Here is a 20,522-nt window from a genome sequence, read left to right on the forward strand (position 1 = left end):
CTTATCAAGACTGCACTCAACGTGCTCGGAAACTATATAAGTTTTCAAGTTTGAACTTTGAAGTTGAGGTGTTGAGGTCTGAACGTTGAGATTTGAAGTCTTGAATTGTGGAGTTTGGGATTTGATGTTTTGGAAAAGGCAGTTGTTGACCGATTATCGTACGATAAATCAAGTCGTAGGCTTGCGTAGATCTGAGCACGCGGGGTGCAAGATTTAACGCAGCAGTACGGACTGCATGTCTAAAACAGGTCCGTAGTGGACCTGTCTGGATTTTAGCGTTACGGTAACGCTAAATCACCTCGTTAACGCACCCATAGTGGGTGCTCTAAGTAAATCAAGTCAACCTAATTGCAACATAACAATCATAATATCCACTTTCCATACTGCTCTCCAATCCTCAAACCATTTAGAAATAAAAACCAAACTTTTCAAAACAATAATAAAATAAATCTCTCTCTTTCTCTCTTTCTCTCTCTCTCTCTCTCTCTCTATTCTGTTTGTTTCATCTATCATAATTCAAAAAAAAAGAAAAATGTAATCAAATAAAGTAATCAAAAAATCATCATCATCATCATGAAATCAAAAAAAAAGTAAAACCAAAAAGAAAATCATTGTGGATACACCAAAAAAAACAAAAACATTAAGAAAAAAAAAACAAAGAACAAATCAAAATCAACCTCCCAAAACTCTCTTCTATTCTTCTTTCTCTTCTCTTCTCTCTTCTCTTCATTCTCTTTCTCTCTTTACACCAAAACCATTTCTTCAATCTACTTCTTTATCAAATGAAAAAAAAACACAGACACACACACATATATATTTATTTATTTATCATATATATAAGAGTAAAAAAGTCAAAAGAAAAAGTAAAGAGAAAAAAATGAAAAACTGTTGATCGTGTCTTGAAAAATTATGCTTTTGATCTTCTTGGATTTACCTATGTATTACTAAACATGACCTAATCTAAACTCTAAATATCTTTTCCCATTTTCGAATCTATGTAGAAAAGATTCCATAAATCTATCAAATCAAAAAAACAAACAAAGACAAATCCATAAATCAATCAACTTCACTTTTTTCTTATTTTAATCATTAAAGAGTTGTAAAGTTTCCCAATCAGCTTACCTTGAATTTAGTTTTCTCTTTCGGTTGTAATTCACATACAACATAATGTGATCCTTTTCCAACACCTTGATCAATCCTCGTAACCCTAGAAAAAAAGTAAAACAACCCACCCAAATATTCCATCAACAAACAAATCAAAGAGAGAAATCAACAAAAAAATCCTCTTACACAGGTCTAACAAAATCATTATCCCAATACCCTTGTAATTCAACCCCACCCGCCGTATTATCATCAACCCAACACTTCACACTACCCCATCCATCTTTCCTAGGTCCTTTTTGATAATAAACTGCAATATCTCCACCTTCGACTTTCAAGGGAATCTTAATCAAACTTCCACCTTTCTCACTATACCAATAATGTCGTTCATCTTCTGCATCTATCTTAGGTGCAATAGGTTCCCAACCTGAATTAATAAAAACTGATTGTGGTAATGGATTAATCAAATCATTTGCTGATGCACAATTCGGTTTGATTTCTCTAAAACTCGAAATCGTATGTGGTTTGTCATGAATTCTAAACGATGGGATTTTAGAATAACCTGCTTTGGCTGTTTTCGATAACGATCCTGCTGCGTTCTCGTCATTTTCGATGCCCGGTTCAGATCCTTTGCGTAATCCTTTACCTCCCAATAAACTTGGGGCTGTGTTTGCATTCGAGCCAGTCATACTCAAACTTTCTGATTTACTGAATCCCGAATCTCCAATAATGGGCGGGGCCAATCCAGCTAAATCGGCCTCTAGAGCTGCTTGATCCCATACTGAGCATATTTCGCTCTCTAAGAATGAAATCACCGTATCTGCTAAAAGTTCGTGACCTTTGGCATTGGCTAGTACTGGATCAATAAAATATGACTGTTTCACTTTTTCTGGGTTGACGAGATACTCCTCATAAAGAAGCCCTTTCACACTACGATCCAAGAATTATGGATTTCAGTATTCTTGTTTTGTAATCGTGGCTTTGAAAAAATCACTAACCTGAGGTGGGGTACATCGTAGAAATGTGCTACAGCTGAATGCCAGACTTCTGGTCCAGCAAAACCGTGCTCACTTTGTAGTTGTGGTGAGAAATGTCCAAGTAAGATCACAGCTGGTTGGTCTTGACGAAGCAAGAGTGATCGGATTAATAAATCAGTGGTTGCAATCGTTTCCTGGTCACTATTTGAACACACCCAGAAGATGATAATAGACTTCAGTGATCATGAATTATAGATAAGAACTATGTAAAGACGAACTGAGGATCATCAGTATCAAACTCGACGATGACTAAATCAACCCGATCCGGAAGATGCATCGCTGAACAATATCCAAAGTACGAAGTACCCGTTCGACGAACTGTGGAGGAGAAAGATTCAAGATGAACAGATGAAAATTTAAACATTTAGTCAGCTCAGACGAGACAAAGAAGACGAAGAGGATGATGGGAGAAAATTGATTTGAGACTGACGTGCACCATTGGTGAGTTCGTTAGCCGGGTGTGGAAATACGTCATTGAGCCAAGAGAAAATACGATGAGGATAACAATTCGGGCCGATAGGATTTCCAAGTGGATGAGCAGTGGTAGCATCTAATCCATGACAACTGGAGATACTTCCACCCAAGATTCCCACTGTGATCGGTAAACCAGACATAGCCCTTCTCAAGACCCTTTTAACTCGATCACTCGATCCAATATGGGTACGAGTTTTAAGGATAGCTTGTTGTCCATAAACTTGACCTAATTCATCACCTTCACCAAAGGTAGGACAAAATGTGAATGGAGCAAGATCACTGAAATTGGCGGGACCGATTCCTGAACTGGAAGATGAAGATGAGCCTTGGATTAATCGTTGACGACGTGCCGAGATTTGTTGAGCATCTGTCCTTCTTGATGTGGATGAACGTGTGGCGAATCCAGGTAAGGAACCGGCCGGTGATCCAGAAAAGCTTATGAAATGTAACAGAATAAAGATTGTGGCACCAGCACCGAGGGCTATCAGAAGCCGTCTGCGAGACTGATAAAAGAAGAGAACAGTGCAATTTGATGTTAGATTTGATTGAAAGAGAAAGTACGCGCTAAGAATTATAAGTAAGCTTACGATCATTCCAGGTCGAGCTGAGAGTTGACTCAGACGAGTTGAGGAAGAGGGTCGAGAAGGTGAAGAATCACGTTGAAGATTATTATCGTTATTAGATGAGGTGGTATGTCGCTTTTGCATCTCGAGATTCACGACGAGAAGCTTTGTTGGTAGAATTAATTTTTCTGGATTGAAATGATGACGTGAGAGAGTTGAAACAATGCACCAAAGAAATCAACACACAGTGACGTGTTTATGATCGGGTTACAGAATACTGACCTCAAACTTGATATCAATCAAGATATCAATAATCTTTGATATCAAGACTCAAAATATCAGCATCGATCATATTATTCAAGAATCCTTGTAGTTGGAATATGGATGCTCACAAATTCGAATATTTTCCGTTCATCAATATGTTTCTTCGTGATCGTCCTTCTGATTGATTTGAAAGGAGATAGAGGTAGTTCTGAGTTGTCTATTAAGTTTTCAATCAAACTTGAGAAAGTTGAGGATAGCAGCTAGGTAAAATGAGAAAATGATGATAATCTGTTTACCTATTTGTTTGGTTTTGGTTTTTTAGATTTTAATTGGTTTGTTTGGTTTGATTGAGAGTGTCAGACTTCAGTGGTGTACTCATACACTGGGTGTGGTGGTGGTGGCTGGATCTGAATATACACATATCATCTGTTACATGCGTAAAACCTCTTAGAAGTCCGTAACATCCACACTTGATCATTCCCTAAAAGCTTCCTTCATCACATGGTCTGAGTCTGATCAAGATTAGATTAAGTTAATAATGGAAGAAAGCACTGAAAAGGATATTCTACCTTATACAACATGACTTAAGCGCAAAGATCCGGGCATTCACATGCTATAGATTTCGAAAATCAGAACTTAGAAGGCCCTGTTGACCAATACTCCAAGGAGATTTTAAGTAAACATCAGAGCTGGCTAAACTTATCATTGGTGCATTTTTTCAAAATGTCAAGTATATGGAAAGCCGCTGACTCAAGACCTTGTGAAGGAGACACTTGTTGAGTTTGACCACCATCAAGCCAAACTTCGAGCCGCTTCAATTTTCAAGCCGCAAAAACATTGCCAAAAATAGACCGCAGTAGTCCTTGGTGTTTTTTCTTTATTGTCAAAAGCAAGTCAACTTTAACATGATCATGAGGGATGATCAGGTATCGATTGATTTTGGTGACTGGATATGTACGTTTTTCAAAACTATCATGACCGTTTCTTGTATGAACCGCGCTTTTGGGCCAATTCTTGTTGGGCTGGATACATGCATCACGAACATGGATTATATCCAACATGAAAAACATTAAAAAATGTTAAAAATCTCAAAAAAAGAAATGTTGAATTTCTACTTGCTTATCTCTTGGCGGTGTTCAAGTTAGAAAGATGCCTATACAATTGTACCTATACCAAAATGCTACTCTAAAATTTTACATTTTGAAAACACTGTCAGAAAGACCCACCTGAGTCTGAGAAGCGCATTCCTAGCAATCTATTTTGTGGAAAACAATATTTTGAGGGGCTGGGAGGTCAAAGTGCATAAAGCTTCAGACATTTTTCTGGTTGACTTGAACCCCTCTACATATTCCTACCTTTGATCTTGTCCCCTTCGATCAATTACGATCTGCTCTGTCTTCCAGAGTCTGAGATCAGATCTTTACATTTATCATCATTGCATAGAGTTCAACTTATCTCTGGTGATCTTTTGGAATTCCTGCTTATTGCAACAAGGAATTCTAAAAATAGCAATAAAAAAGTACATTTCAACATACATTATGCAGAGGAACGGTGATGTGATAGGTTTGGGATGAACTCATGATAGCAAAGACACCAAGTAACAACTACGCAGTACCAAAAAACAAAATGTAACAGACAAAAGAAATTCATAGCTAGGGACTCTCTTCATTATAAGCTTACATAAAACATTACTAGATTACTAAATCTCAACCTTTTTAGATTTTTCGTCTCATCTTATTCATTTTAAAACGGTAAAGTGATGGTCCAGACTAAATGATGAAATTTCCACAACATTGATTGAGTCTGAGATAAGAATGTGAACTAAAAATGCTAACAATGCTAGATGATTTTAAAAAACTTCACAACCATGCTTCAAAAGGGTTTTTTTGAAAAAGACTTGAAAAAAAACAAAAGTTAACAAGAGTTGTAAGTTGGATAGAGTCTGAGAGAAGAAAAATCGAATGGTCAAGAACAAGATCACACAAAAAAGAAATAGATGAAGGAATGTAAGATGCAGTGATGATGAAAACAAACGTCTGTTTCAAATGGAAATCTGTGCAAGTAAATGATGATAGATGAGAAAAAAGAAAATCAAGCATGAATGAAATTGAGGTAAAGGTAATGGAATAAGAGATGCGGCATAAACGTCAAGTCAAGAGAAAATCAAATAGATGTATAGATAGAAAAAAATGGTCAAGACCGAGCATATAGTAGTTAAGAGGAAAAGGATCAATGACCAATACACCAAAAGAATCTAGGATGTTCAACGATTTCAGAAGAATCAGATAAAGAATGATGAGAAGAAGAAGAAGTAAAAGTCGAATGGGTTGGATTAGATTTCGATTTGAATATTGAACGATTTGATAACCATTTGCCTAATCTACCTTTCCTTCTACCTTTATAACCAAAATCATCTTTTGATAAACGAGAATGAGAGTTTCGTTTTGAGTTGACGATGAAAGTTGGATGAAGTGGTTTGGTTGTGTTGGTGAGACTGAGATTGGATGAAATTGATTGTCGGTGATTCGGTGAATGAATTGATGTGGTCATGATCTGGTGTGCTGAATGGGTTTCTTTTTGGGACGATGGTTAGGATTCGTTCAAGTGGATGAATGACTTTTGAGAACGTACACAACTCAAGAGCAGATTAGAAAAATCAAAACTTACCCAGTTATTTTGGATTTATGAGGATTCAAGATAAACAAATTCGGTATGATTGGGACTTTCAATTTGAAACTTGATGATTGAGAATTCGTAAGAAGTCAAATAGGTGTCTTCAGTATTGCCAATTAAATTTATGTTCAAGTGACTTTGAATGAAAGTTGAAGTATTCTGGGTCTGGCAGTGCACCTGACTTCACTTTTTGCTTTCGAAAGTTAAAAAAGGGTTTTCAAAAATGGTCATCAACACCAAATAGAAGTCGATGATTGTTTTCGATCTTTTACTCATTCGATTTGTGATGTGAAGACTTGTGTATGTCATTCGTTTTCTTCGGGAACTCATCCCATTCCCAATCCGATCAACTCTCAAATGTGATTATTAATGTCAGTGTCGCTTGACCTAGCTACCAATTTCCGGCCGTTGAATCCATTCAAGTTCTCCGTAGCAAATCTTCAAAGGATGGATGGATCCTGGTTTACCCCTGAGGCTCACATCATTCAATCATTCTTGATGCGGAGAAGAGAGGGGAACAACCCTCTTCAAGAGTCGATGAAAGACCGATTCTCTATTAATAAAGTCTACGTCACATCTTCAGTCATCAACCACAAAGATCCACGTCCCCTGTCTTTTACCTCTTGGTTTGCAGGAAGATCTACAAGTTGAAGTGAGCTTGTATGTAATCACTTCAAGCTTCCTCTTTAAGCTCGTGCTTTTGTAACTTCGGCTCCACGACTTTGACGACTCGGTTCAAGTCTAAATATTCAAAATATATTCAACTCTTTCGTGGCACGCTTCTTGTATGTTTCCAACAGAACCATCAACATACAATTGAAGCCTTCCCGTAAAGTGGAGAGAAGAAGACTTGAAGACTGGAGAACAGCGTCCGTGTTGTAGAGCTCCTGACCCCTACTACACCCAAAGCGTGCTATTTGCTGAGCCATAAAGACCCCGCTCCGTTACCATGCGATTTGACCTTCAGGGCTCTTGAGATTAAGTGAGAAGTAAACAAACTTCAACATCCCAGGAAAGCAAGACGGATTCACGACAAATCCAACTGGTATGGAGCCCAGAGCATACTCCCTTTGCTTACTTTTGAGTAGCCCACATCCAGATGCGCAGAATTATAGCAACAAAAGACGCTCGAGAAATAAAAGATACCAGTCTCTCGATCTAAACATCATGGATACCCTGGACATTAATCACTTGTCAATCTTGTTTTTATCGAAGCCAATGGTCGACTCCAGCAAGGTTTTCAGCTGAAACTGCAGCAAAGCACAATTGAATACCTCTTGACCATCCCCCAGAAAGGATGCACACCTCTATAAACCTCCAATTGTTGACTGGAACCAAAAATAACACGATCTGGTCATTCCAAACGCTACTCGATACAAAGAAACATCCTGTGTGAAGGCTCAATTATATATTCTTGGTCACTCAGTTTCGTCACGCTGATGGTACGTACCGAAGGCAATGTCAAGAAGCCCTTTGGAATCGTGTTTCACCTAACGCAACAAAGTGCGTCCTCTGGAGCCTGTGGAGGGTATGTCCTCACCCGGTTGCCCCCCGCTCATTTGTGTCTAACCATTGAAAGTTAGATCACTTCATGACAAATTGCGTGCTCCAAATTGACTGGATGATTGGATTTTAGATAAGATTGGATGACGGGAAAAGGGTAAATCTCGTAGGAGGTCATTTTCTCCCACCGTAATTGTCAATGTTTTGCGTATTTGCTGATTTGGAATTATATTTTTCTTTTCGAGCCAGGTCTAATCCAAGAGCTTTCATGAAGCCCCTGAAATGATCCAAGATGCAAAAAGCGTTCTCCCAACGGGACTCGAACCCGTGACATTAACGTCTCTTGCGAGATTGTGCTACCAGGCATATCGACTTCGTAATGAATGTCAAGATATAAGCATTACGCTCTACCAACTAAGCTATGGGAGACCTGCAAGAAAAACTCTTACAGCCACCTCGATCGCTAAAGCCATAATATCATGGCTTTTAAAGGGTCAGCTAGCCCTCGCACCGGATGCTCCTAAATACCTGTCATAGACCATAAAGAAGGATTTTTGTTGAAGGAGAGATGAAACGACCATCAAAGGGAAACAACAACTCAGCATTTCTCAAACGTTTTACAATTATCAATCAATCCAATCGACCATTAATCAAGAAAATCAAAATTGATAAACTCTTACCCCTTGTTATCCATTTATTCATCAATAACGTCGATCACGAACTTCAAGACCCCTTTATTTAATCAGGAATTCAAGACGATTTTCACGATCATATTCAAAGTAATCAATCCATTCTCCTTTTTGCATCTGGATATAATTTGGACACCATCTCTTAACAAGCAAGGAAGCAAGGAAGCACGAATCCGACAAATAAAGTTGCAATTCTCATTCAATTCATAAGATGGAAGGAATCGGTTCACCATCTAAACGTAAACTTGAACCTGATCATTCTTCAAGAACTTCTAGTCCAAGCTCAACTAATCGAATCAGACGTAGAGTTAATAGAGTTGGTTCGTCTAGTAGTCATGATGAAAATGAAGAGATACCTAAAATTTCAAAGCCGACAAAGTGGCTTTTATTGAGGCTATGGTGTAGGAAATGGGAAGTACCACGGAAAGTGTTACATTCAAGCATAGGTTCGCACCCTTTGTCCTGCTTTACCGGCTCATGATCTATTTTCTGATATATAAACAAACATGAATTCTGTCTTCAGGTTTTGTCACCTTGCAACGCTACATGGCAGATGGAAATCCATCGGTGATAGCGGTTTATCTCTCAAAAGCCTTGATAGTCATCTGGATCGCAGATGTACTTCGATTCAATTCGAAAAGGTTTTCAAGTCTCTATGAAACCTTGCTGGGTTTCTTGATGCGTCCCTCTGAGAAAAACGATTGGAATGGAGTCATCTTTTATTTGCTGGGGGTTATCATCAGTCTCTCAACTTTACCGCTAGGTACGCTGTTAATCCAACTTGACAATTGTCACATAACATTGAAAAATAAGTGTAACAGAAATCTGATCTGGAACCTCAACTGTTTGTAGATATTAGCGTTTTATCAATCTTGATTTTATCATGGGTTGATACATCCGCTTCGATCGTTGGAAGATTATATGGTCATTTAACCTCAAGTCTCCCATCACCACCATTCGCCCGAAGGAAATCATTGGCCGGGTTTCTAGGAGCATTTCTTACCGGTACCATCACCTCTTCACTCTTTTGGTCATCATGGGCCAGCAAAGGTGTTGTGGATGTACTCAAGGGTTATAGTTGGGCCCAAATCATCTCTCAATCTACAAATTCATCCTTACGAGGATCAGTATTGGATTATCTTTTGGATCATCAGCCTGCCAGACTTACCGGTCAGTTACCTACTCCTAAATCAAACATGAGCTTACTGGGACTTTCGATTGGATGTGGTTTAGTCGGTGCAGTGGCTGAGGCTGTAGAAGTGTTTGGTTTGGATGATAATTTGATTGTTCCTGTCTTATCGGGTTGGGGGATTTGGGGAATGATGACAGTGTTTGGTTAAGATCTTTTTGATTATCCTTAATTCAGTAGAAGTGTATATAAAGAGTATATGGCATACTGTGAGATAGAGCTACCTTCCCATGTTTAACGGTCTCACCGCCCGAGGAACTCAATAAAGGACTGTTGAATTGGAAGCTTGTATCCACTGTCTACAAGATCTCTTTTGTGCGAGCACGGCGACGTGACCTCGAGTCTTTACGCTGTACATGGAACATTCCGGGGCGCAATACGTTCGGACGGGTTGAGGGGCAAGCATTTTGCAATTGACTGTACTTATGAAGAACTTGAGGATGTTGTCTTGTTTGTTTGAGTCTACGCATCTCATGTGTCTGTTAACCGAATCACGGTACCCAAATTGAGTGTGGATTTCCTGGACTGTGTTATGTACTCATGAAAAAAGGAAGAGCAGAAACTGATGAATTATGCAAGCATAATCCTACAAAATCGTTTCTCGAAAGAAAACACTTGAAGATAGACATACAATGAAACTAAAAACTTGAATAGGAAGCGAAAAGGAACTTGTTGTCAAGATCATAGGTATATTCAACAAGAATGGAACAGGATGAAGAGATTCTGAAGTAAGATTGTTGTTCTAATCTCGTCTTGCACGACGATCCCTATTTAGATGTTTCAGGAGTCAGCGATCATCGCATTTTATTTTACTGATATAGAGACTTACCTGAGATCAACAACAGGTAAAGTAAAGTAACTGCTTTCAGGTGTCAACAGATTTGCAGCTGCGACATACCAAGCTATAAAAGCTGTGATCAAACCTATGATGTTGAAAACACAAATGAGCTCTCTTGATAATTCTATACTCAAAAGTAAATACTTCAGACTCACCGAACACACCACCGGCTTTAGTGATAGAAGCGGTTTCGGGATGAAATTTTCCCATCTAATTTTAAAGGATCAGAAAGTAAGTGATCTTGAAATAAAGATCAATACAATTAGATAGTATCGGTTCCACTCACTGCTAATATCAAGAAAGTCAAATCGAGAAAGAAGAAAAGGGCAACGAGTCCCAACGAAGTTCGAAGTGAAGCTACGAGCATGATGAACTGCAAAACAAACCAGACGAATAAATGATCTTTTTATCTTTATTCTGCAAAAAGAAAAGGTGTACTGACGGTGAAAATGAACTACAAAGTAAACCAAAAAAATGGATGACATGTTAAACGTTGTGTTTTGAAGTGTGAGAGGAAGAGAGAAGCAGAACAAACCCAAGTGATGAGATATAATCCCAAGGCATTCTCAAGTTGAATGACTTTTTCTCCATTGTAAGCTGCTAGGATTCCAGATTGTGGCCAAAAGATCAATCCGAAGCTAGAATGGGCGTCGATCATCAGTTTGGAAGATTATCAGACGAAATAAATTGACAATCGTCAAACCTGATCCAAAATCCGCCTGTAAAAATTTAGGATACCAAAACACCATTAGAGACATATTTTGAAGACATCAACAAGGATACTTACCATAAGAAGAAAACGCCGTAGCTGCGAATGTATTGCCTGTAAAAATCATTGCATCAAATACTAATCAAAGCCGTGCTCTAGGGAACAAGCGATGGAAAAAGAAAATAAACATACCAGCAGCGAATTCCCACATGCCGGCCAACAGCTGAACCAATCCACCTGGGAGAAAAAGAGCCGATGAATTAATGAAAAAAGATGATATAAGAGGGATGAAAACATACCGTATCCCATTGCGAGGCCAACAATCAAATTCGGAGTGGTGATCCCTCTAGACTGGACATTGAAGAGTGATAAAAGAAACGTAGTGGCCGCAAATCCTAATCAATATGCCAGGAATATATCAGCAATGCTAAAGACGTGATTTCGAAAAAAAAATCAAAAGAAGAGCCGAACCACATAATCCCAAAGGGGCTGGATTAGCAAACTGAAGAAAAAGAAAAATGCTCAGTGAACGTGCAAGCAAGGAAACAAAAGAATATTCATAGGAAATTGAAACCAATTTACTTTGCGGTGATGGTCCGAGGAGATATGTTGCTTTTCAGTCATTTCAGAAGTTGTAGTAAGTATTATTGTTGAGCTTTAAAATTGCCGAGCACTGTACCAGGCTTTAAGAAGTCTATCTGATGATTGATCTTGACTGATTTGCAACTTCTCGGGGTTGTTAGCAAGGTAGAATGAACGATGAAAAGAGAGTGTTTGATGTTCTTGGCTGTTGTTGAGAAGAATCAATGGCAGTTGTTGATCAACTTGAAAAGAAGGAAAAGAAATGAATGTTTCCAGGTCAAGGAAGTCAAATGGAAAGCCAATCACGACGGACTAGTACTTGAAATAATGGACAAAAATATCAGGTGATCGAGGATCATGAGGATGAGAAAAGAAAATGGTAGCCTGGGTTTAACGAGGTTCAACGTGATTTGTTTGATTTTGCCATTTTGAATAGCGGAGGGAAATTGATATCGTACACCGGGGGAAAATTTGATGTGTGTGTGACATGAATCTTGCCGCACAAGAAATTTATATCGCTGCGCTCGACTTTAAGCGTGCGAGAAGCAGCGAGGGACTTGGTTGAGTCTAACTTTCTCTCACTTCGCGTGTTTTAGCTCGATAAGCTAAACAGTCTGGGCTCGGTAGCGTAGCCGTATCAGTCCATATTAGTCCCCGTAGATAACCAATGAGAGTAAGCCTTGTGTTCATCATACCAAACTACAATACGGTAAAGGTCAAAAGAGGTTAAAACAAAACAAAACAAAAACATGATAAGTTCGCTTTTGCTCAGAACAATCTTTATGTTTTTTATATTCACTCAAGTTAAAAAGCATTGAGTGTCAATTTGTTTGCTTCAAAGCTAACGAGTCAAAAGCTTGAGGAGCGTTTAGATTATAAAAAGAAAGCATTTCGTCTAAGTTTGATGGGGTTAAAAACCATTTCACAGGCTTTACATAGCCTGTGAACCAGCTCATACCTTCGTTGGCTTGCTCAATGCTGAGCAAGCGAACAACGGTTTAAACCAATTTGCACAAGCTTGTACAAGTCTTGGAATGGCCTGTGAAATCATGTCCTTGCCTGAGGCTGTGAACTCGAACTCAATCGTGATTCTTTGATTTTTTAAGTGCTTTTGGCTAAAATTGGATATAACACTAACTGAACCATACAACAGAAAGAACTACTATACCTTGGAAGACCGGCCCTCTGGTCAAAAGAAGATGTGTGATTTACTTTTGTTAAGTTTATTTTGATAACGAGATGAAGCTTTCTTTGCAGACTTTAGTCTATTTTTTTTACCTTCCATTAAGGAAAAGGTAGCGGTGATGATTATCAATGAATCTTAGAGTGGATCTAATTATCATGGAGTCCTCCAAACCTTGTGGCGGGATTGAACGGTTCGTAGGTGATAGAGAACAGTTATAATAAATGCCCCATAGATCGTGTGATTCCACGAACCCGTAAAGGGATTGAGCATTAAGATAAAAGTTGAGTAACTATTGTTAAAGTTTGTCTCGAAGGGCTATTAGCCCAATTATCATGGAGCCCTTCAAACCCTTGAGGGATTGAACAACTTCTTGAATAGATGGACATAATATTTGTCTTGAAGATCTATGAGCCCACTTATCATGGAGATCTGCAACCCCATAAGAATTGAGTGCTATACCTGTGATGTTCAGGTCATTAGCTTTGATAAAAGCTAAGGGCCCGTTCGGATTGTTTTCAAATATTATCTGACCTGAAAACCAAATTTTGATTTGCCCCTATCTCAAGGGGCACATCGAGATAGTGGTCTTTCAGATACATATTGAGATTACCGAACAGCAATCCAAAAGAGGTCAACAGACGTCTGTTGGCCTCTTTTGGATCATATTTCTGTTCAATAACAACCACACAAGATTGTATCTATCATTTTATTCAAATCAAAATTTTGAATCAGTCATTGTTGACCTTCATCATTCTCATCCTACTGTAACCTTTCCATTCGATGTCGCCATTCTTCTTTTGAACTCGATCTTATTTCTTTAATAATTTAACTGGCTGATTTCTTCATCTATATACTTTGTTAAATACCTTTTGAATTGATCTTTTAATATTTTCATCATCTAAATCTATGTTATCAAATTGTCAATTATAATTCTAGTTCTACTACTGTTTGAAGTTAGAATTGTTCAAACCTTTTGAACCAAACTATCATCGATTGCAATTTTTGAAAGTTTAGTATAACTATTCAAAGAAGATCCTTGAACGATATCCTTTAAAAGAATATCTGAACAAGACAGAGATGGGATTATAAAAAGGATCAAAATAGTAAAAACTATTATGGTGTGAGGGTGGATGAGCCGAGCAGTGAGGATTGAAGAACATAAGGATGTGTTGGGGTAACGAGAAGTTGAGAAGGAGATGAACGAAGAAGATGGATGGAGGGGCACATCGAGATAGAGCCTTCAGATACGGCCAAAAGGCTGTATCTCAATATGGATGATTATCTCGATATTCTCCATCAGATACTGACGTTAGATATTCGAACCAAACACCGATCAGATTTTGAATATCTGGTCGAGTTTGGCACGAGATACGATGTGGCCGTATGTAACTTTTTTGGTGTGAAATTTGGCCACATTGTATCTGCTCGCGGTGTCCGAACGGGCCCTAATTGCACTTGATCAAAGAGAATTGCAATCTGATGAAAAGAAGATTGTAAAACAAAGGATTTGAGTTTGATAAAGCAAAAAGGTTTACAATGAATGAAATAAATAACCTTTTGTGAGAACTCAAACTGATGATGTCATTACTGATTTGTGATGCAAGCAAAAGAAAACTATACACGCATAATAGAAGGGCGCATCATTTATCTCAATTATAAGGGATTGAACAAAATCATTGAGTGGTAAATTGTCTTGAAGGTCTATTAGCCCACTTATCATGGAGACCTTTGAACCCATGAAGGGATTGAACAATTCTTGGGAAGGTAATGGATCAAGAGCTTGTTTCCTAGGTCAACACATCATCTGCCTTGCAGCCGGTTTCCTTGGTTTTAGATCTTGTAGAGAGGTGCGGAAATTTACCGAACATTTTGAGCATAAAATGAATTCAGATAAGGGAATGGGCCCAGGCTCTAGGCAGATCAACAGCCGGTTCTACACTTGACTGCCGAGAGGCAAATGAGTCTTATTAACATTGGCATGCATGAAAGAGAAAGAGGAACACGTGTAAAACTGGAAAAGAAAAAACAGAGAAGACTGATTTTTTGAAACCTGACAAAACTGAAAACACATAAGGGCCCATTTGGCTTAGGGCTACGACCCGGTCTCGAAGCTTTGTGGCTGGCCCCGGGACCGGGCCAGGCCTTGGGTGGACCCGGAGGCCTTTGAAAGTTGGCTCGGGTCAATCAAGGCACGCCCTGAATTTTAAGACTCAGGGCCATGCAGGGCTTGGCTCAATTTTGGGCGCCAAGGAGGTAAGGAGCGGGAATAACAACAGAGACTTGTATTTGAATTTGAAGTAGCACACACATCTTTGTTGAGTGATCAAGACATGTTTTGAGTGTTATAAACCTCAAGTGAAAAGAGATGATGTGTTTTGAGTGACATGATCCTACTTTGAAATTAAAAAGAACTAAGGGAAACAACTCAAGAAATTAAAGCTCCTACTCATTTGACTCCTATACTCTTTATTCCAGCTCTTGACACACACCTGAGCCTCAAGATTGAGTGGGGTGAAAGAAGCCTGATGATCACTTATAACTCTTAGAGCATTAGAAAAGGTACTCTCACTTGGAGCACTGGTTGCAGGCACCACAAGCATTGCAGCTGCCATGCGTGATAAGATGGGCCAATGATGTTGATGAGTGAGCCAGAAATGAAGAACATCACATATTTTGTCTTCTTGAGGGGCAGTGAGGTATTCTTTTACCTCATCCTCAACCAGAACAGTCTTGCGGCACTTGATGAAGTGCTGAGGACAATTGGGGTTGATAACTTGATCTTCAGATTTGACAATTTCAATATCAGGATCAAAGACCGGTCTAAACTTGTGGGCTTGGCTGGTAAAGTGATTGATCCAGTCCTCAGGTCCCCAGCCAAGATATTCTAGAGTGGAACCTTTGACAGCAAAAATTTTGAGGCAAGGGTTGAGAATTGCCAAACATATGTAAACAGCCTTGTTCTGGGCAGCGGTCTGATAATGGATAATCTTTTGCAACATTGGAAGCATTGCAACCTTCAACTCCTCACATGTTGAGTTGTGCCAGGCCTATAGACAATAGACAAAGTGATGAATGAGCGACTTGTTATAGTGAAAAATTAAAAATAGAATTAAAAATTGAAAGAAAAGTGGAAGAATCTTACCTTTTCAATGTGTTCAACAAGCCATTGGTAATCTGGCATCACCTGCGAGAAGGTGGGGTATTTGTGACCCTCAATTGATTTAGTGACAATAGCTAGCGGAGCTAGAAAGTGAACAATGCTTGCTGCAAGATTCCACTCGTCCTCCTTGAGTGTAAATTGTTCAAGGGAAGGATCCCCTTTGCATTGATACTTGATGACCCGTTTAAGCTCATAAAATCAATCAAGTGAAGCGTGGGTTGATGACCATTGGGTTGAGACTTTGTGAACTAACCCCACCTTGCGTTCCAATTTCTGACAGCTGGCAATAGCGTTGTTGAGAGCGATTTTGAGTTGGCTGCTGTGCTTGACTTTGTTATGGAAGGCTTGGATTTGGGTAAGAATACTGGTGATGTTGGCATGTGGGGTAGGCTCGATGAAAAGGGGAACAGAACCATCTTGATGAGGTAAGGCGGGATCCAGGGCATTTACCGGAGGAGGGGTATTTCGGCAATCAAAGACAGCAAGTCCGGCTTTGGCAACAAGGTTGAGGACAAGTGCAATGCATCCGTGAATGTTTTGAGTTGCATCAAAGTGAGGAAGCATAGTTTGAAGATTTTGGGCCATCATGGTGTTGTTGGAAGCCTTGTTGGTGGTGATACAATACTATGGCCGAAACGGGTGTTTTGGTTTGATGGGCGTTTATTTTAAAACTTTGGGACATTGTTCTGTTTTTGATTTGTACACCGATCATACCTCCTCCCTTGACAACTTTGTTTGTTGAAGTAATGCATTGGAACAGAAGTCCCCTTGCTTTCTCTTTTTGCTGCTGAGGCAGTGGTGTGCCAAATGAATCAAAATTGGCGGTCTGCCTACCACTGAGCTCAGAAACGGCAAATTTTGGCCAAAATGAGGCAAAGGCCGTCAATTGGTTGTTCAAACCAGCCTGGTCAGCCGTTCACCAGGCGCATGTGAGGTGAGCACCACGGTGGTCAGGTTTGCGTCTGGTAGACGCTCTCCCACTGACTACCAGCAGATGGCCCGCTCAAGCGTGCGGACCGGCCGTCCCCTGGCGGCCATGTGCGGCGGCCCGCAGGTGGTCAGGACACCTCTGTGGTGTAGGTGGTTTTCTCTTTTTTTAATAGTGCGCCCGCTGCGGACAAAGGCGCGACACAGCACTGTCTATATATTTAGTGTTGCGGTATTCCCCGCAACGCAGCATGAGCAGCGTCGCGTTGCGTTGCTGGCCCAGGGTTGAAAATTCTACTGATAATTTGGTCTCTGGATTCGGCTTGACCATGACATCCGGATGATCAACTTCATCGATCCTCAGCAACAGATATGGCAACCCAATCAGGTACCTCGCCTTCTCCGACAATCAACGATCGAAGTCGAAAGTCAAGCCAACGGAGACCAAAACTTCATAAATGAATTGTCTCCTCAGTTGAGATGGTTAATCAAGTCTTCATCACTTTTTGCTCGATCGATTCTTATTCGTGGCCTGGGTTTGCAGGCAAGATTTTGGTGGAAATGAACACTTCAAACTGATGGCTTGATTGTTATTGCTCTGTGAAAAGTTGAATCCGTCACAGCATTGGGTAGAGCTCACTTTTCAACCTTCTCATCTGGTCAACTTGATATCACTGATTTAATAATGTGGTCTGTTTTCTTTCTTAGGTGCTACTTGGCCCCCAATCTACCCAGCCTGAAATCGATTTGCGATATTCAAACACCTCTCAATTGTGAGAGAGAAAACTTTGCGCCGTTATCCTTCACACCATAAGAGAAGCGTCGATTGACATTGAGGCATCGAAATATTGCTGGCCATTATGGCATCAATTGCAATCTATCCCGAACCAGATTCACAGGTTGAAGTCATCATGACACCTCCACACAATCCCGAATTGGTTTTAGAGATTCCAAAACCGATTCTCAACTCTCGTTATACTGCTCACTTTATGGAATACAAATCAGCCATCCAAAATGTAGATCAAGATTCACCCACTCGATCTCGTTATCATGATCGTCGAGCTCATACTCATACAACCGGCTCAACTAGTAGTGATGGTAGCCCGCAATCAGGATTTACTGATGAGATCTCAAGTGCTGAAACTTTATTGTGTGACGGGATGTTATTTTTACGTGATGATTTAGTATCTCCTATACCTGATTTACTTCATTCAATGGAGAAGAATTATCCCCGTTACGGTCATGCAAGGTATATCATTGAATCCGATACAACTTTCACAATGTGGTCTAGACGTGGTTGGTTAAACTTAGGTAACAGAACGCTTTGAAATTTCATCTTTTCTCTCACTTACATCAACTGATAGCATCACTGATGTGTATGAGATTGTGTAGGCTCCATGGTTACATTGATTGTTGGCCTGATAGCCTTATTTGCAAGTTGGTATTCCAAACTTTCTCTCTTGATTGACAACAGATGCAAGCACTTGGTCTGATACTTCAGAATCTACTTTTTTCGTAGTATGGCCCGTCTATGCTTATGTGAATCGATTTGCGAAAATGGATCTTCAAACTCGTGCGATGATGAGAAAGAGTGGTCCGTTTGGTATATCAGACCTACCCAGAAGGTGACTGTGATTTAGTCATGAGGTTACATTGATAAATCAGTAGTCATCTCCCATAATCTCTCGATAATCGAATCGCAATATGTGGATTCACAGATTTGTATCTCTTTCAACAAACTTCCAGTTCAATTTGTTTTGAAAAGGGGCAGGATCCCCCTTCGTAAAAAGTGTATCGTCCAACATTTCGTTTCTTTCTACAATTCACCAGGTCTCACCCATTGGTCGGTAAATATTTCATAATGTGATAATAATTGGGATAATAGTTTGTTGTTCGGTTGTTGTTGTTTTGGTGTTTTGAAGGCTTTCAAGAAATCCAAAATCAATTAGTAAAGAAAAAGAGATACAGAGAATAAACACAAAGGTTTAGAATTATTAGAAACTCCAATTTATCGTTTATTGTCACTTCATGAGGGATATTCATTTGATCGGAGTGCTTCAAGTGAGTTTGAAACATACACCACAGTCGGTCGTCTTTTTTCACGCAAATAATTGTTTTGATGTAGATCCTGATCCTGCAGGTCCTTGCGAGGTAAACAGATGACTGTTCCACTATTTTTTGTGCATCTATGACATAGGTCATAAAGATGTTCAATGTTTGTTTCCTATTTTTTTCAATATGAGCTCTTTGCTATTTAGGATTCATTGTTGCATGTTCTGGATTTTCACATTTGATTTGGATCAGACTATTCAATAATTTCAGGACCTTGTTCAGGATAACACCAAATCCAGAGGTATTCCACTCTCACCCTTGTACGATACATATCATACTTTACACCATGTCCGTCCCCCATGAGCAGATGTGCTCACACGGAGAGTTGTGTAATAAATTTGAATGGATCTTTATTCAATTTGTCTCTAGAAAATGCAAATCCTTTGTTAATAATAATAGACAATCAAAAATGTACCGTTTGTCAATGGAACTATGAACAAAGGAGCCCATTTAACACACTTGCTGTCTGAACCTCTTGACAAAGGCAATTGTATGCTTAGCTCTCAGACCTGTTTGTAGGTTATATCCACCCTCTACAGAAATTGATTGGTGCGAGCACGTCGACATGCTACCTCAAAACAGACATGGTGTTAGCAGCTGGAGTATAATTGTTGGGTAAGAGTAGCAGCAAGCTTAAGTGCTAGCATGGCACCAGGGACATGTGTATATTTTGAAACCAACACTGTATTAAAACAAAAAGGAGATGGAAGGGCTTAGTGTAGTCGTGAGTTGTGACAAGATGCAGAGGTCAGTGGGATCACTAACTTGAGAGAAGCTATGCACCATTGTTCATGACTACTACATATTTTTTAGGATTTGAAAGATTCTGTGGTGGCATGCACATCTGTCATCCGTTCAGATTTATGGAGGATAAAATGGCAGTTCTTACATCAGCCTCTTGAAAAGTTGTGTGATAAAGGTCTCATCTCCGGTGTAAGTTGGACACCAAGGCTCAAGTCCTTCTCTCAAATCTTCCTGATGGGAACAGGTATTGGCTGTGGGATCTTTGTCACAAAAAGGTGTTGAAATCAAGAGATGCTCTATCTTGCCATGATGTCTTCCCCTACTCCTCTACTTTAAATGTTACAGCTCCTCCTGTTGTTGAGGCTCACATTCCTTGGCCAGAGGATCTCCCAGTCTCTATTCAACCTTCTCTTACTGAGTGACAATGTTGTTATTTATAAGAGAGACATCTGTCCAACTCCATCCATGCACCACAATGGTGTCCAATCTATACTCCTGACCTCACTCCTCCTGCTGTGCTTGAAATAATGCCTTTGGTACCAGATGCAATTCCCTCCCCTCTACCTTCAATTCCTCCCTTGCCTAACATCTCCTATCACAACTTGTCATCCGGCTCTGCTCCAGTACTTGTGAATTACTTTAACTACGCCTCCATCTATCCCCAGTCCTATTCAGAGTCAACACCTTGATCAGCCATCTGCTTCACACAATCCTCCCAGCTCTTCTCCTCCTCACTACTCTCCTGGGCTGAGTTCCAAGCTTCCTGCAAAA

General features: G+C 39.7%; 4 protein-coding genes across 4 annotated transcripts; 2 read left to right on the forward strand and 2 right to left on the reverse strand.

Moving 5' to 3' along the window:
* Window positions 1-503: 503 nt before the first annotated feature.
* Window positions 504-3,783, reverse strand: MELLADRAFT_42693 (uncharacterized protein; the record flags this gene model as incomplete). Its single annotated transcript, XM_007407510.1, has 11 exons — window positions 504-1,017; window positions 1,123-1,207; window positions 1,291-1,663; window positions 1,760-2,031; window positions 2,100-2,279; window positions 2,357-2,456; window positions 2,569-3,115; window positions 3,200-3,363; window positions 3,458-3,490; window positions 3,568-3,656; window positions 3,736-3,783. 8 exons carry the CDS (start codon window positions 3,317-3,319, stop codon window positions 994-996), a joined length of 1,701 nt encoding a protein of 566 aa, XP_007407572.1.
* A 4,918-nt stretch (window positions 3,784-8,701) lies between these two features.
* Window positions 8,702-9,605, forward strand: MELLADRAFT_29397 (uncharacterized protein; the record flags this gene model as incomplete). Its single annotated transcript, XM_007407479.1, has 4 exons — window positions 8,702-8,750; window positions 8,828-9,067; window positions 9,157-9,356; window positions 9,459-9,605. Coding segments are annotated over 4 exons (636 nt in total), but the record flags the coding sequence as incomplete, so codon positions are not given.
* A 630-nt stretch (window positions 9,606-10,235) lies between these two features.
* On the reverse strand, window positions 10,236-11,664 carry MELLADRAFT_96456 (uncharacterized protein; the record flags this gene model as incomplete). Its single annotated transcript, XM_007407509.1, has 12 exons — window positions 10,236-10,260; window positions 10,323-10,416; window positions 10,487-10,541; window positions 10,618-10,704; window positions 10,774-10,785; window positions 10,867-10,969; window positions 11,035-11,050; window positions 11,119-11,154; window positions 11,233-11,277; window positions 11,340-11,435; window positions 11,512-11,542; window positions 11,623-11,664. The coding sequence occupies 12 exons, from the start codon at window positions 11,662-11,664 to the stop codon at window positions 10,236-10,238; spliced, it is 642 nt and encodes a 213-aa protein (XP_007407571.1).
* A 6,091-nt stretch (window positions 11,665-17,755) lies between these two features.
* Window positions 17,756-18,844, forward strand: MELLADRAFT_115854 (uncharacterized protein; the record flags this gene model as incomplete). The annotated part of the gene is made up of 3 exons (XM_007407480.1): window positions 17,756-18,206; window positions 18,370-18,489; window positions 18,726-18,844. The coding sequence occupies 3 exons, from the start codon at window positions 17,756-17,758 to the stop codon at window positions 18,755-18,757; spliced, it is 603 nt and encodes a 200-aa protein (XP_007407542.1).
* Between the last annotated feature and the right edge of the window lie 1,678 nt (window positions 18,845-20,522).

This window comes from Melampsora larici-populina (assembly GCF_000204055.1).
Source record: "Melampsora larici-populina 98AG31 unplaced genomic scaffold MELLAscaffold_9, whole genome shotgun sequence".
Classification (NCBI taxonomy): domain Eukaryota; kingdom Fungi; phylum Basidiomycota; class Pucciniomycetes; order Pucciniales; family Melampsoraceae; genus Melampsora; species Melampsora laricis-populina.